Raw genomic sequence first — 12,338 nt, forward strand, 5'->3', positions numbered from 1 at the left:
AACACAACAAAAATCCACCTTGATTTTATACTGACTACCTTTTATTACAATGAAAGAAATATAAATAGGGGCTTTAATTTAGTACCAGGCTAAAAGGTGGTGATTCTGCTTGTGCTTTGCAAAAAATCCCCATCTGTTTCTGCGTGTCAGCCGACAGTGACAGTTCAGAGGTCTTCACCTGGCATCTGAATGACTTAAAAACGAGCAACAGGGACGTGAAGGAGATAGGTCTGCAGAGGTGTTGCCGGCAGTCACTGCTGGATTTTACCCTTCCCCTTGCTACGTCCCAAGATCACAGGGTGTTAAAAACCTCTCTATAAAAGCATTTTGCAGTGTTCCCACACTCACCTGCATGGACCTGCTTGCACCCGTGCTGCCTTCCCGCTGGGCATTGCCACTGCTTGCTCTGGTGAGTCCCGCTTGCAGACTTACGGGTCCCGACAGCTGCCTGCCTGCCTGCTGCCTTCAGCCCTGCCAGTGCCTCGCTTTCTCACCCCCTACTCGCCCGGAGTTGTTCCTGTGGCTCTCTAACTCTTCCTACTGCCCAGCCTCTTCACAGCAGGCTCACATCTTCCCCCAGGTGAGGGTAGCAAGCCCCAGCCCAAGGCAGGGGAAAGGCTGTAAAAGGTCTCCAGCATTATCACTAAATACGGGCTCTGGTCTTGACAATATGTGGGAAGAAGTGACAGGGACACGTGTTTTTCTTTCATCTTGTGAAAAATAGTTTTTATTGCGGTACAGTTAGGTATAATACTTGTGTTGTTAAAGGCATAATTTCCCAGCTCTTTGTGATCAAAGGTGTCATGATTATGACTTTATTCAAACTGTTTTCCTTCTTGGCATCTATCATCCAGTTCTCTTTGGATTAGTTGGTTGCCATAACCTACAGAAATGTAAAACGAGTGAAAAATCAGATTGTGAGACCCAGGAATTTGTGGATAGTATATGTTGCATCCAAGATGCAGGATTTAAATAACTGAAATAAGATTTTTGCTTCACAGTCACTTTTTAGATTAAAGTTCATATTAAATTAAAAAATAATTGATGTTCCAGACTTGAGCAGCATGTGCTGCCTTCTAGGATGCAATTGCAATAGTCAGTATTATTGATGAATACAAATTTGAGTAATTAATTCTGAAGTCATACCAGTAAAATCTTTATGACTGTAAGTATAGCTCTAGTATAAAGGGAGAATGCATTCCTAAACATCGAGATTTATTTAAAAGTCAAAATAATTTGGATAATTAATTAAGAGGAGGATACTTTATTTTTGCTGCAGAGACTGCTTTTGCACTGGTAAGGGCTTGTCTACAGAAGTTACTTGTATGTAAAGCAGCATTTGAATCAAAAGTGATACAGCTCCCTGAGCAGGTGGCAGAAATCTCAATCAGAGAGAACATCAGAAATAGCTAAGTGACTCTATTCTCTAGCAGCAATACCTAGAACCTTACCTGCTCGATCCAGCTGTTATAACCAGAGACCCAAGTGAAGACAGAAGGCTTGTGATAATAGCTGCAGTCAAAAGCAGAGCCAAAGCTGATAGTACCATGTACTTCCCACCTGCCATCAGCACTTTGGCAGTTCACTGGGCCACCAGAGTCCCCCTGGGAGGAAGGGGGAACACAGTTAATGGCTGTCATAGTGTGAATAGCTCCTCCTTGTTTTGTTTTGTTTTGGTTTTTTAAGCTTTCCTTCCCATCAGGCCTGTTTGTGTCTGAAACCAAGCTCTAAAAGCGGTGTTCTCTGGACTCACATTACAACTGCAGTTGACTCCATCCCCACTGGCGCAAGCTATGGTGGGTTTCACTGTGCTTCTCCACCAGCTAGGCTTGGAACAAGTTGCATAATCTACCACCAGCAAAAGGCCTTGCTGCAGGTTATCTGGAAGAGCTCCATTTGCTGGGACGGAATAGAAACAAAGGAGTCATGGTACCAGCTGGCACTGAGGAAAGAACAAAACTGCATTGTTAAGTTTCTCCCGGGACCTGGGTACTATCCTTCCAGGTAAGAAACTCCACAGGGGCTGTATTAAAGGAGAAGCTGTATAATCCATTCCTTAGCTCCATTCTTTTGTATTTATGAAAAAAAAAAAAAAAAAGGCCTTAACTGACTAACAATTTCCGTTCCATCTTAAAATGTCTCATTGTTAGAGGAATAAAGGGCTGCTCTTTGTTCAGGAGTTTGCAATTTACTTATCACTTTAGGAATTGCCTCTTGAGCCAAGCTGACACTTTTGCTGAAGTCTCTGAGATTTTATTCTCTTTACAACTATTCCCTTATGTGTCTTTTCAGTTTTTCAGCAGAGTATGTTAGGATTAGCAAATTCATCAGTCCGCACAGTTAATGTTTGTGTTACAATAGCTTCTAAAACATTAGTACAGGGCCCTCTAGTGCATTACTAGCCCCATTACAAGCAAAATAAACTCGAAAGGCAGGGAAAAATACGTGTGTGACTGAAGTGGGGCCTGATAAACTACCTCACTACATTGAGGTTGAGGGGATCTTGAGCACCATCAACAGCCTTTTTGCAATCAGTCTCAAAGGAGAAGTCAGTACTGAAAGATTTTGTTCCACAATTTTGCAAACGTCCAGCACTCTGCAGTCTTTCCCATTCTGTCACATAGCAGGCAGAGTTAGACGACAGGATGCTTTGTGCAGGATGGAGGCAGGCCAGCTTAATGTGGTCACTTAAGGTGATGTGTTCAGTGAGTTTGATCAAAGCAATGTCGTACCTGTGGTCAAATGCACACATTTGAGAGTGGGAAAGAGAAAGGGAAAGGCTTGCAAATAGATTAACGCACAGTAGCACGAATACTTAGCAGTTATACAGCACTTGGCCTATTCAAAAGAAATGCAAGGGAGCAAGGAGGCCAGTACATAAGCAGTGAAGATTCCTCCTCCTTCAAAGCAATGGGGAAATCCATGGACTGGAAGACTATTCCCTGCAGAACTGTCCACTTTCCTGCTGGCAGCTTTCTGGAAATTGCCTTTTACAGGTTCTTTTCACCAAAACCAAGCATATGTTAGGACTAACTCCAAGGACCTAAAAGTAGGTTTAAAAAAAAGTCTGCAAGAGAGGTTTTGGGTTTTTTTTAAATATAGACTGTGTTTGTACAGAACATTTCAAGGTACAAATATGGGCTGTGATTTAATGTGATACAAGTGAAGATCAGCCATCAGTCAAATGACCAATGTTATATAAAGCCTGTTTGAGCGGTTTCATTTTTCTGACAGATAATCAAATCAAGTTGGCTTAACCAAATCCTCATGTGTCAGCTGAGACGCAACTCTTAGCCAATGCAACAATTTGATGTGGATTAACTGTATTTCAGTGTATTCAAGCTAAGTAAAATAACTTTGAAGTTGCTAAAGGCTGAGAGCAGTTATGCTAATTGAGCCCCTATAATAAGAACAGAATAGCACAGAACTTAGTTACTGTTTTGAGAGAACTTTTTTATTAACTGCCTATGCTGTATCTCTTTCTGCTTTGTTGCAGAATGTCTGATTTCCCTAAAAAAGGGAATTTGCTGTTAGATTTTAATTCATTTTTCCTTTAAAACTAATGCTGAAATTGGATACCTACCTGCAGCTGCCAGAGTCAACACAGCAAAGAGGACTCCAACCATGATGCTGGTTAGCTGTATGCTGCAGGCTCCGTTCTGCAAGCCGTTTTAGATGTTGTCATTTATCTCTGGGACATGTGACTTAAAATGCATTGCTATTCTGATACCAATGGAAAACTTGTGCAATTGTGGGATAATTTTTTATATGCACAAGTGCCTAAAAAAAAAACAGTTTAAATGAACGTTGGATCCAGGCTATATAAACAACTTGGTTAAAAAAAATTCCAGCTGAGTTGCATATTATCTGTAGCAGCTGTTTGCTTTCCCAATGCCTTGAAAGTTCATCACAAAGGTGTTTTCGGAAGGAAAATGTTAAATGAATTATTCTAACACTTGGTGGTATGTCAGCAGTAACAGTGTCTGATATACTCAGGCAGTGATAGATTCAGACATGTCAGCGGTGTTGCATTAGACAATCTCCAGAAGCCCCCTCCCAGCTTTAATTATTGTATGATTCTATGATTGCTTGAAATTTTATTTCGTTCTGGTTTGTTTTGTGACTCAATGGCAACTACCACTTTGTACTGACTGAAAACCTGTATCTTCTTTTCTAGATGAAGTTGCGTGTGTTTTAGCATGCCATCCTTCTTCAATAAACCAAACTGTAATCACTTTGAAGTGGAAGATGTTTCAAGCAACAGAAAGAACCAGCTGTCTGTGATGATGGAGAAACACTGGTGTAGTGCGGTGAGCCAGATTTAATTTCTTTCCTATTTACCTTTAATTGTTAGATCAGTAGCACATCCCTGGAAGAGAATAGGGTTCCTGCAGCATTGCAAATGAGCATTTTTACACCCCAAATCAGCACGCTGACCTGTGGTATAATGTAGTGTGAGTTTGTTAATGAAAAAGGGTAAACCATTTTCACTAATAGGACAAACCAGGCAAGAGCTGGCATTTAGACCACTACAGAGCTGCTCCCACAAAAGAAACTGTCCTAATTTATTACCAGACATTTGAGATCGATGAGTTGATATCAATACTTACCCTTGGGTCTCTTTTGTTTTTTTTCTTCTACTACTGGAATTTTCCATCCCCTGTCACGTTTCCATCTGCCTATGCTTCACCTGAAAAACTGTTACTGGTTATTTAAAAAACAAACTTCTCTATTGCATAAGCCAGGTCATGCATAGGGAGCAAACTTAATAGCATGGAAACAAATATCATAATGCCAGTTTTGTAACCAGAGCTGCATTGTACATACAGACCAAACTAGAGGTTTCACAAAAGCTGAAATAAATCTATTGTTTAATGTCAGTATTAACAAGCAGCAAAATCCCTGATTTTTCATAGCTTCCATTCAGCAGTATGTACTGATTTGGATGAAAGATGCCTGGAGCGCACATGTGGAAAGCAGAAATATATAATGCTTTGTTGTTTTGTCTGCTTCTCAAGAATGTATTATCCTACCCAAACAATAGCACTTGAGAAAGCTGCATTCTGAATTTCAAATGGAATAAACCAAACTCTGTTCTGGCATCTTGTATTTATTATCTGACAAAAGCATAAATCAGCATTAACTGAGTGCAGAATCGAGATTTAAAAAATTTTTTTCATTAATTAGTTGGCTCTCTTCTTAATATCTGAATTTACAAGTTAAACAACATACTATGCTTTTCAGGTTAACTTCCATGCCACTATCATTTTCATTGAATACCAACTAAAAAGTGAGCAAAAATTTTGGATGTTCAGTTACTATTTCAACTTTCCTGTTTTATGGGTGTGCTCGTAAACATGGAATTTTGTTTAGTTTTTTAAGCATTTCTGCAATTTCACAAATATGACCTTCTGCTATCCTGCACACTAAAAAGAGAAACTCTGTTCTTTCTTTTTCCCTTTCTTCTTTGTAAAGGAATTCTGAAACAGTTCTTTTCTTATATGGGAGGAACGCTCATAAGAATTGTAACATTTTTAATGTAAAACACTCTCAAAGCTTTGGGGTTTTTTTTTTGTTCCACTCCTGCTTTATGTAACGATTGCTTATCCATCTTTTCCAGGTCTGGTCTAAATAGTCTTTCTTGGACTCAGTGGGCATCATGCTGTTGGCAGTTCTGCAAGTGAACATCAAAAGGCTCAGCCTCCAGCTGATACCATGGTGGCTTGGAAACAGCACCCTGGAACCTCTTATCATCTTCATGCCAGATGTTTCACAGAAACTAAGCAGCTCATGGAACTTCAGTAAGAAAGAGCAAGAACTTCTGGTATGTTCTGTTAAAGCGTAATAGCTAATCTCTCGATACAAAATGTACTTAGTGTCCAATTTATAATGTAGTCCATTGCCTCCCTACCTTTAGTTTATTCGGTAGTAACTGTGTTAGACCAATTAGCAAGTGGAATGGTCTGCAGCTAAGTAACAGACACTGAAATCTACTTTTCTGAGGAAGGTTTTTCATCTGAAACTAGACAGTAAACTATTTAAAAAATCAAAGTTAAATCCCTAGCTTTTCATTGGGACCACCAAATGTGCCAAATTCATTACTTGCTGAATGACCATTAAATCTGCTAATTGATTACTCCCTGGGTTTGTTTCTGTGTTCTTAAAACTAAAGTTTAGCCTGCATGCCTCAAGATGGAACAAGGTTATACAGAGCCAGGGAAATGGAGTTTAGCACCACCCTGTATGTTTGTGCTTCTTATTGTGCCTTCCAAATTGTCTGTTCCCAGCTTAGATCCATTTATGTATTATTTTCCACATTTTATTTCCTTTCAATCCAAGCACTTTTGTAGTCAATACTGGCCACAGATGTAACATAAGGCTCTGCTTGTTTTAACTGGGTGGGGAGCAAGGGGAGGAGAGAACAGAGACAAAAAAAAACAAAAACAAAAACAAAAACAAAAAAACCCAAACCAAAAACCACCAACCAGACTTTAGTGATCAGATTAGACTGAAAGATATTTATTTAGAAACAACAGCTTTGGTATTTTAAAACCAAACGACCTTTAAATCACTAGAAAGTGGGATATCTCCCCCCATAGCCAAAACAAATCAATGCACAAAGTCTCAATCTGCTTAGACTAGGAAACCTGCACATCAGCATTTCCAAGTGTAAATCCAGAAAACAATTTCATTAAATTGGTTTTGCACTCTACAATAATAAAGGCTGAAAAACCTGTTACCAGCACTTAGATATCTACAGTTCAATTGACTGCCTTGTAACTGAAGTGGAGGCAAAATTATCAACATCCTCCCCCTCCCCCCAAGCAATAAATTAAAAAATGTATACTGGAAAGGAAGTTACACTAAAGTTTTCTAGTTAAGTTAACCCTCTGAAGGGAATCACCATACTTTATTTTCCTGTAAAATTAAAAAAAAAAAAAAAAAATCAAAATATCGAAGGACTTAGTCTATCTTCAAGTATTTTCACCAAATGGATTACTCTTAGGGAACTGAACAGCTTACAAGGAAAAAGAAACATCTGTTACACAAGCTTCTGGGATAAACTCTTGAATAACCACACCTTCCAAGTCTCATTCCTCTCTTAACAAGGCACAAAAGGATTGTTGCTTTCAAAAGGTCCTTGTTCTCAGCTGCAAAATTGTCAGATGTCTTGTGCAAATGGAGGCTGAAAGCAGGACTAAGTTCACTTGGACACTGGGATGTTCCCATTCAATTAATGAAACAGGGTGTTATTTCAACACTATTCATCTTGCTTACTGCTACAGAGATTTTGAGCTTCAGCTGGCTTCCACTTCATCCCTGTTTCTGGAATCAAGTTCTGCATCATCTTCATTTTAAGTAGGTCCAATTAAGACGAGGCAACAGACTTGTTTGCTGTACACTGCAAGGCTTCTTGCAGTGTCAAGAAGGAAGAGGTGTTACATCAGCCCTGGTGTGTAGCTGTGAAGCTTCGCGGCATTTCAGAGACTAGTGTCAGGGACAGTTACCTGTAGTAATGGTTAACAAGTCATTTTGTAAAAGGCAGAAGGCAAGTCTTGTAGATGAAAAAGGCAACCAGATAGACAGCAGTGAAAAAAGGACATAATTTTATAATCTCAAGGACACGTTTCAGGATGCTTGTCAGGGCACAGCTGTATACACAGTAATTGAAATTACTTCCTGACCACTTCCTCCTTCTGCACTAAGGTTTTGATCATGATCATAGGCTTATAACTGCAGTTGTCTTTGATATACATATCTATCCTACCTCTTCCTAGGTTAGTTTGTCGAGGCACAAGTACCTTGCACTCTCATTCTTTCCATGGATGACAGGTATTCAGACCTGCCTGGGATCAGGCCCGATTTCCAGTGCTCAACGTTACGAATTGCCAAATCACTTTAAACGCCCCTTACATACTGACTGTCAAGTTTAGTCCACTACCTTCGGCCCAGCCTTAGCTATCTAAAATTGAATTTGCTTTTATAATTTGGAAAAACAGGGCAATCTAAACCTAGAACTTCTCCTCCAACAGCTCTATTTAACTATGTCCTTTTTTATTCCCCCCCTGCTTTTTTTTTTTTTTTTTTTTAAAAACGCAAGCTACATTTAACTCTGTTCAACCCTAAGGAGGGATGCCTCTGAAGAATATGGCTAGCTCACACATCTTTCATTTCCACTCCATATCAACAAGCAAACAGAAAGTACCAGTACTAAGAGCAGAAATCACTGTCTATTTTCTATTCTGTGCTAAGTTTTTACTAGCAACTAAGTTTTCTAAGGCAACTCAAAAGAAGACTCAAATTCTTTACACCAAAGTGAGATGCAGTAGAGCTTGAAGTCAGAACCTCCAACTCACAGTAAAAAGCACTCAGTACTCTTCTCAACACAGCTATGTATTTTGTCTGAATGGGAGAAACGCTACCTCAGCACCTTCCCAAAATGATGGTGGTAAATGTGGTTTGATGGAGGACTGCACAGCATCTATAAATCTGTGAACACTTACGAGTAGTCCGAACAAGTCAGCACCTTCACTTAAGAACACTAGCTTGCATTTGTGTGTTCTTGTATGACACATCACACGTTCAAACCAGGCAGACAAGTGTGCACATCTCGCACACGGTAGTAAAGGCAAGTATAGCAGCTCACTCACAAGCATTCCAATACTGCATAACAAGAAACATCATCTTGTGACACAGCTGGAATTGTTGGCTTAAAAACAAGCAATGTCCTACACCAATGTGTGGAAAAAGGACTGTGCCTGCCTTGATCTGCAGCCTCACAAACGTTTAAGAAGGACAGATGATGGATTTACCTTTTCTAATGTTTGTGAGCCCTACCGCTCCAACCCCTGCCCTAATCCTACTTCTTGCAAGAAGAGGTCACAGATCACTTATTGCAAGAGAGACTGAAAATCCTCACAGTCCAAGACAGAACCTCCCTAGGCACAGCTGACAGAAAATCAGGTTGACAACACTCAGTGGACAGCAGCCAAAAGCAGCAGCCTTATACCTTACTCCTGAAGAGCGGCTTAGCTCCTGGCCCGCAATATTCATTGTAGATGAGTTTGAACAGAAACAAGTGAAACAATGTGATTAAGGAGGCCACGCTGAACCAGAACAGGAAGGGTAAGCCTGGGTATTGCTTGGCCATGTGTTCCTCATGAGCCAGAATAGCTTTTAGATGGAGTGTGTGTCTCAGGTCCTGCAAGTGGATCAAATCTGTTGATATATAAAGCAGTGGCGTGATGGGCTGAGTCACCATGACGGGGAATGTATGACCTCGTGCCTCTGAGGTCAGCTCCACAGGCTCATTCATACAGCCTGCCTCACACGCATACAGTCTAACTGGCTTGTCTTGGAACTTCACAGACACATGCAAGAAGGGCTTTCCTTCAGCATCCAGCAGAACAGCTAGATTAATCAAGTCCTTATTGTAATGGATCCCACGTAAGGAATAGCTGTTATGAAGTACATCAGGGTCAGCCTGAAACTGAAGATGGTTTTCTGTGAACTGCAGACCCCCAAAACTAAGCACCATTCCCTGCATAAGTCCATGGACTCCAGCTGCCACAAGACCCTTGCATCCCCGTTTCTGGAGAGTTAGCTTCCACAGGTCTGAGAGTTGCAAGATCTGGGTGACACTGGTCAGCTTTGCTGGCCACAGGTTCTCTGCATGCATGGTTGCGTGGCCACTGAAGCAGTGGTCAGCATAGTTCAAGCTGGCTTCCATTTTTTCTCTGTCCTCACCACTAATGAGTGGATCTAGCAGAGGAGCTGGCATGCTTGACAGGACATAGTAGAGGGTCATGTTAACAGTCTCACTGGATGGTGTATGCGAATCTGTGATCTTTCTCATTTCAACCCCTGTAATAAAAGAAAACAACCAAGAGTCAGAGGATCACCCACGAATATGATGCTAACTAGGAGAAAAAGAAGATCACATGCGCATGCCGTGGTTCAATACACAGGCATTCTTTGTAACATCTAAGAAACCTTTGCCTATGAAACACTGAAGTGCAAACGCTTCCTCGCACTTTCTTAGACGCTGTCTTTGCTACTTGAAGTTTGAAAGCCAAGCTCCCGCTAAAGGCAAAGCTCGTTTGACATGCGGATGCCTTATGGAGCTGTCACCATGACTCCGCAAGAATGATCTGTCAAAGGAACATTTATCTTTTTACTGGCTATAAAATAGCAAGTTCTACGTTACTTGGGCAGCTGCTCTTTTATGCAAGGCCATTAAAATCTTAAGAAAAAGCACCCTTGTAGGACAGTCCTTAACTTCCATGAAGAAATCTGTCCTTTATACTGTCACTAGAGGTCAACTCTATTTCCAACTTAGAGCTGACGTGCTGGGCAAATCAGCAAAGTTCCTGAAGACATGAAAGCCAGCACATCCAGAGTTATGATTAGAAATGTTCTTCTACCATTTCCTTTATGCAGTAAGGAATAGTCCATTTTTGTAAAGTACGCTGGGTTCCAAACCAGGAACGCTGTTTTATTATCCCACAACGTGCCTTCTGGCCCCTGAGAGAAACCCGTCAGGAAGAGTGGAGCCCCTGGAGACCTTACAGCAAGCGACCAGGTCACCGAGCTTTCAGCTGCCCTCTAAAGCAACCCTTTGGAAGTTGAGCATCGCTCTCCTTACCCGAAATGAACAGGTCAGACCAGGTCTGTTGGTGCTCCTGGAAAAGATCTTCCACCCCCATCTGCATCACCTCCAGCATCTCCTTCTTGGCCGACTCCCTCAGCTTGCTGAAGGTCTCCTCCAGCCTGGAGACCTCGATGGGCTCCGAGGTGTACACCACGGAGAGCACGGTTTCGTCAAAGTGGGATTTGGGCGCCACCTGCACCCGGCTCACGAGCTTCTTGGCAGCCACCACCATAAGCACCACCTTGGGGCTCCCGGCCAGCAGCAGGCGACCGGAGGAGAGCAGGAACTGCCGCTCCTCCACCTTCTCCAGGCTGGTGGCGAAGCGAGCGCCCAGCGAGGGCGCAGAAGCCGGGGCCGAGGCCTCGAAGGCGGCCACCCGCTCGGTGGGGTTGGCGATGCGGATGCGCTGCAGGTAGAGATGCGGCCGGCTCCGGTGGGCCACCACCTCCTCCCGCACCGTCACGCAGTCCCCGGCGCCGGCCCCGGGCCCCGTCTGAACGCACCGCACCCTCCGCACGGCGCCGTCCCGCAACGCCGCCAGCGCCGCCCGCGCCTCGCCGCGCCCGCCCAGCGCCCTCAGCCGCACCAGCGCCGGGTACTCGGTGGCGAGCGCCGGGCCGCCGCCGGATCCCGCCGCCGACACCCAGAGGCGCCCGGCGGCCACGTCCAGCAGCAGGAAGCCGTTACCCGCCAGCGCCAGGCCCGGCCCCGGCCCGCCGCCGCCGCCGCCCGCCGCCTCCTCCGGCAGCGGCAGCGCATCGCCGCGCTCGGCCTGCGCCCGCCAGGCGCCCGTGGCCGCCTGCAGGCAGAGGGCGGCGGCGCCGCGGGGCTCGGCCCCCCGCCCCGCGCCCCGCCGCGCCCGCGCCGCCCCCAGGTACCAGTAGGCGACGAGCAGGAGGGCCAGCAGCAGCAGCAGTCGCCGCGCCCAGCTGCTGGAGAGCAGCCCCGGCAGCCCCTTCAGCCGCTGCTGCAGCCACATGGGCGGCGCGGGAGTCCCGTCCCGTCCCGTCCCGTCCCGTCCCGCGGCCTGCGGCGCCCACAGCGGCCGCTCCCCGGCCCCGACCTCCCCGCGGCGCAGCGACCCTCACGCCGCCATCGCCGCCGCCCGGAAGCGCCGCGCCGCGCCGTGCGGCAGCTCCGCCGCGCTTCGCGGCGCTTTGCGACAGCTCGGTCGCACCGCCCTCCCCTGAGGAGGTGCTTGGCGGGAAGCCACGGCCCGCCCACGGCTCCGGGCTTCCCCCCTCCCCGGCGCCGGGCCCCCGGCCCCGGCCCCGGCCCCGGCCCCGGCCCCGGCCCGCCGCTGCCCCTGCCCCGCTGCCGGCAGAGGGAAGGGCGGGACGCCCCCGGCGCCGTAGCGGCGGGTGTCAGCCAGCAGCTCCAGCCTTAGGTCAGCACACGGCTGAGGTTTGGTCTCTGCCGCCCGGGTGACCGCACCGAGGGGAAAAAAAGGCTGAAGCGGGCCTGGAGGAGTTTTCCGTAATTCCAGTGGCAGTTTACTCCTGTTATCGTAGCAGAGCCGAGTGCGGGGCGGCAAGTTATATTCTACCAAACTTTATTCCACCGTGTACTAAATAGAGGAGCAAATTTTGTGGCATGTCTTTGATGTGCACATCGTGCCACGGAAAGCTTTGTACTCCCGCGCGGCTCTCCAAAGACAGTAGCGAGCCATGCAGAAACACTGTGAGCT

General features: G+C 45.2%; 2 protein-coding genes across 2 annotated transcripts; both read right to left on the reverse strand.

Annotated features, from left to right (window-relative positions):
• Positions 1-728: 728 nt before the first annotated feature.
• On the reverse strand, positions 729-4,657 carry LOC115343154 (chymotrypsin-like elastase family member 2A). Its single transcript, XM_030018759.2, has 5 exons — positions 4,611-4,657; positions 2,596-2,732; positions 1,754-1,899; positions 1,452-1,604; positions 729-883 (listed from the first exon to the last, which is right to left on the reverse strand). The coding sequence occupies exons 1-5, from the start codon at positions 4,655-4,657 to the stop codon at positions 866-868; spliced, it is 501 nt and encodes a 166-aa protein (XP_029874619.2). The 3' UTR covers positions 729-865.
• Positions 4,658-6,498: 1,841 nt separating this feature from the next.
• KIAA2013 (KIAA2013 ortholog) lies at positions 6,499-11,764 on the reverse strand. The gene is made up of 3 exons (XM_030018749.2): positions 10,646-11,764; positions 9,011-9,864; positions 6,499-7,508 (listed from the first exon to the last, which is right to left on the reverse strand). Exons 1-3 carry the CDS (start codon positions 11,628-11,630, stop codon positions 7,482-7,484), a joined length of 1,866 nt encoding a protein of 621 aa, XP_029874609.1. The 5' UTR covers positions 11,631-11,764; the 3' UTR covers positions 6,499-7,481.
• Between the last annotated feature and the right edge of the window lie 574 nt (positions 11,765-12,338).

The sequence above is a fragment of the Aquila chrysaetos genome, chromosome 6, assembly GCF_900496995.4.
Source record: "Aquila chrysaetos chrysaetos chromosome 6, bAquChr1.4, whole genome shotgun sequence".
Taxonomy (NCBI): Eukaryota; Metazoa; Chordata; class Aves; order Accipitriformes; family Accipitridae; genus Aquila; species Aquila chrysaetos.

Bases quoted from the DNA above. Each gene is read 5' to 3' on its own strand.
- KIAA2013 (XM_030018749.2), bottom strand. From the start codon at position 11,630: ATGTGGCTGCAGCAGCGGCTGAAGGGGCTGCCGGGGCTGCTCTCCAGC. The intron at 9,865-10,645 runs GTAAGGAGAGCG...CTTTTATTACAG, and splicing joins GTCTGACCTGTTCATTTCGG to GGGTTGAAATGAGAAAGATC. The intron at 7,509-9,010 runs GTATAAGGCTGC...CCATTACTACAG, and splicing joins AGCCGCTCTTCAGGAGTAAG to GTAACTGTCCCTGACACTAG.
- LOC115343154 (XM_030018759.2), bottom strand. From the start codon at position 4,657: ATGGAAAATTCCAGTAGTAGAAGAAAAAAAACAAAAGAGACCCAAGG. The intron at 1,900-2,595 runs GTGCTGGACGTT...ATTCCGTCCCAG, and splicing joins AGAATGGGAAAGACTGCAGA to CAAATGGAGCTCTTCCAGAT. The intron at 1,605-1,753 runs GTGAGTCCAGAG...CCTTCCTCCCAG, and splicing joins GAGTCAACTGCAGTTGTAAT to GGGGACTCTGGTGGCCCAGT.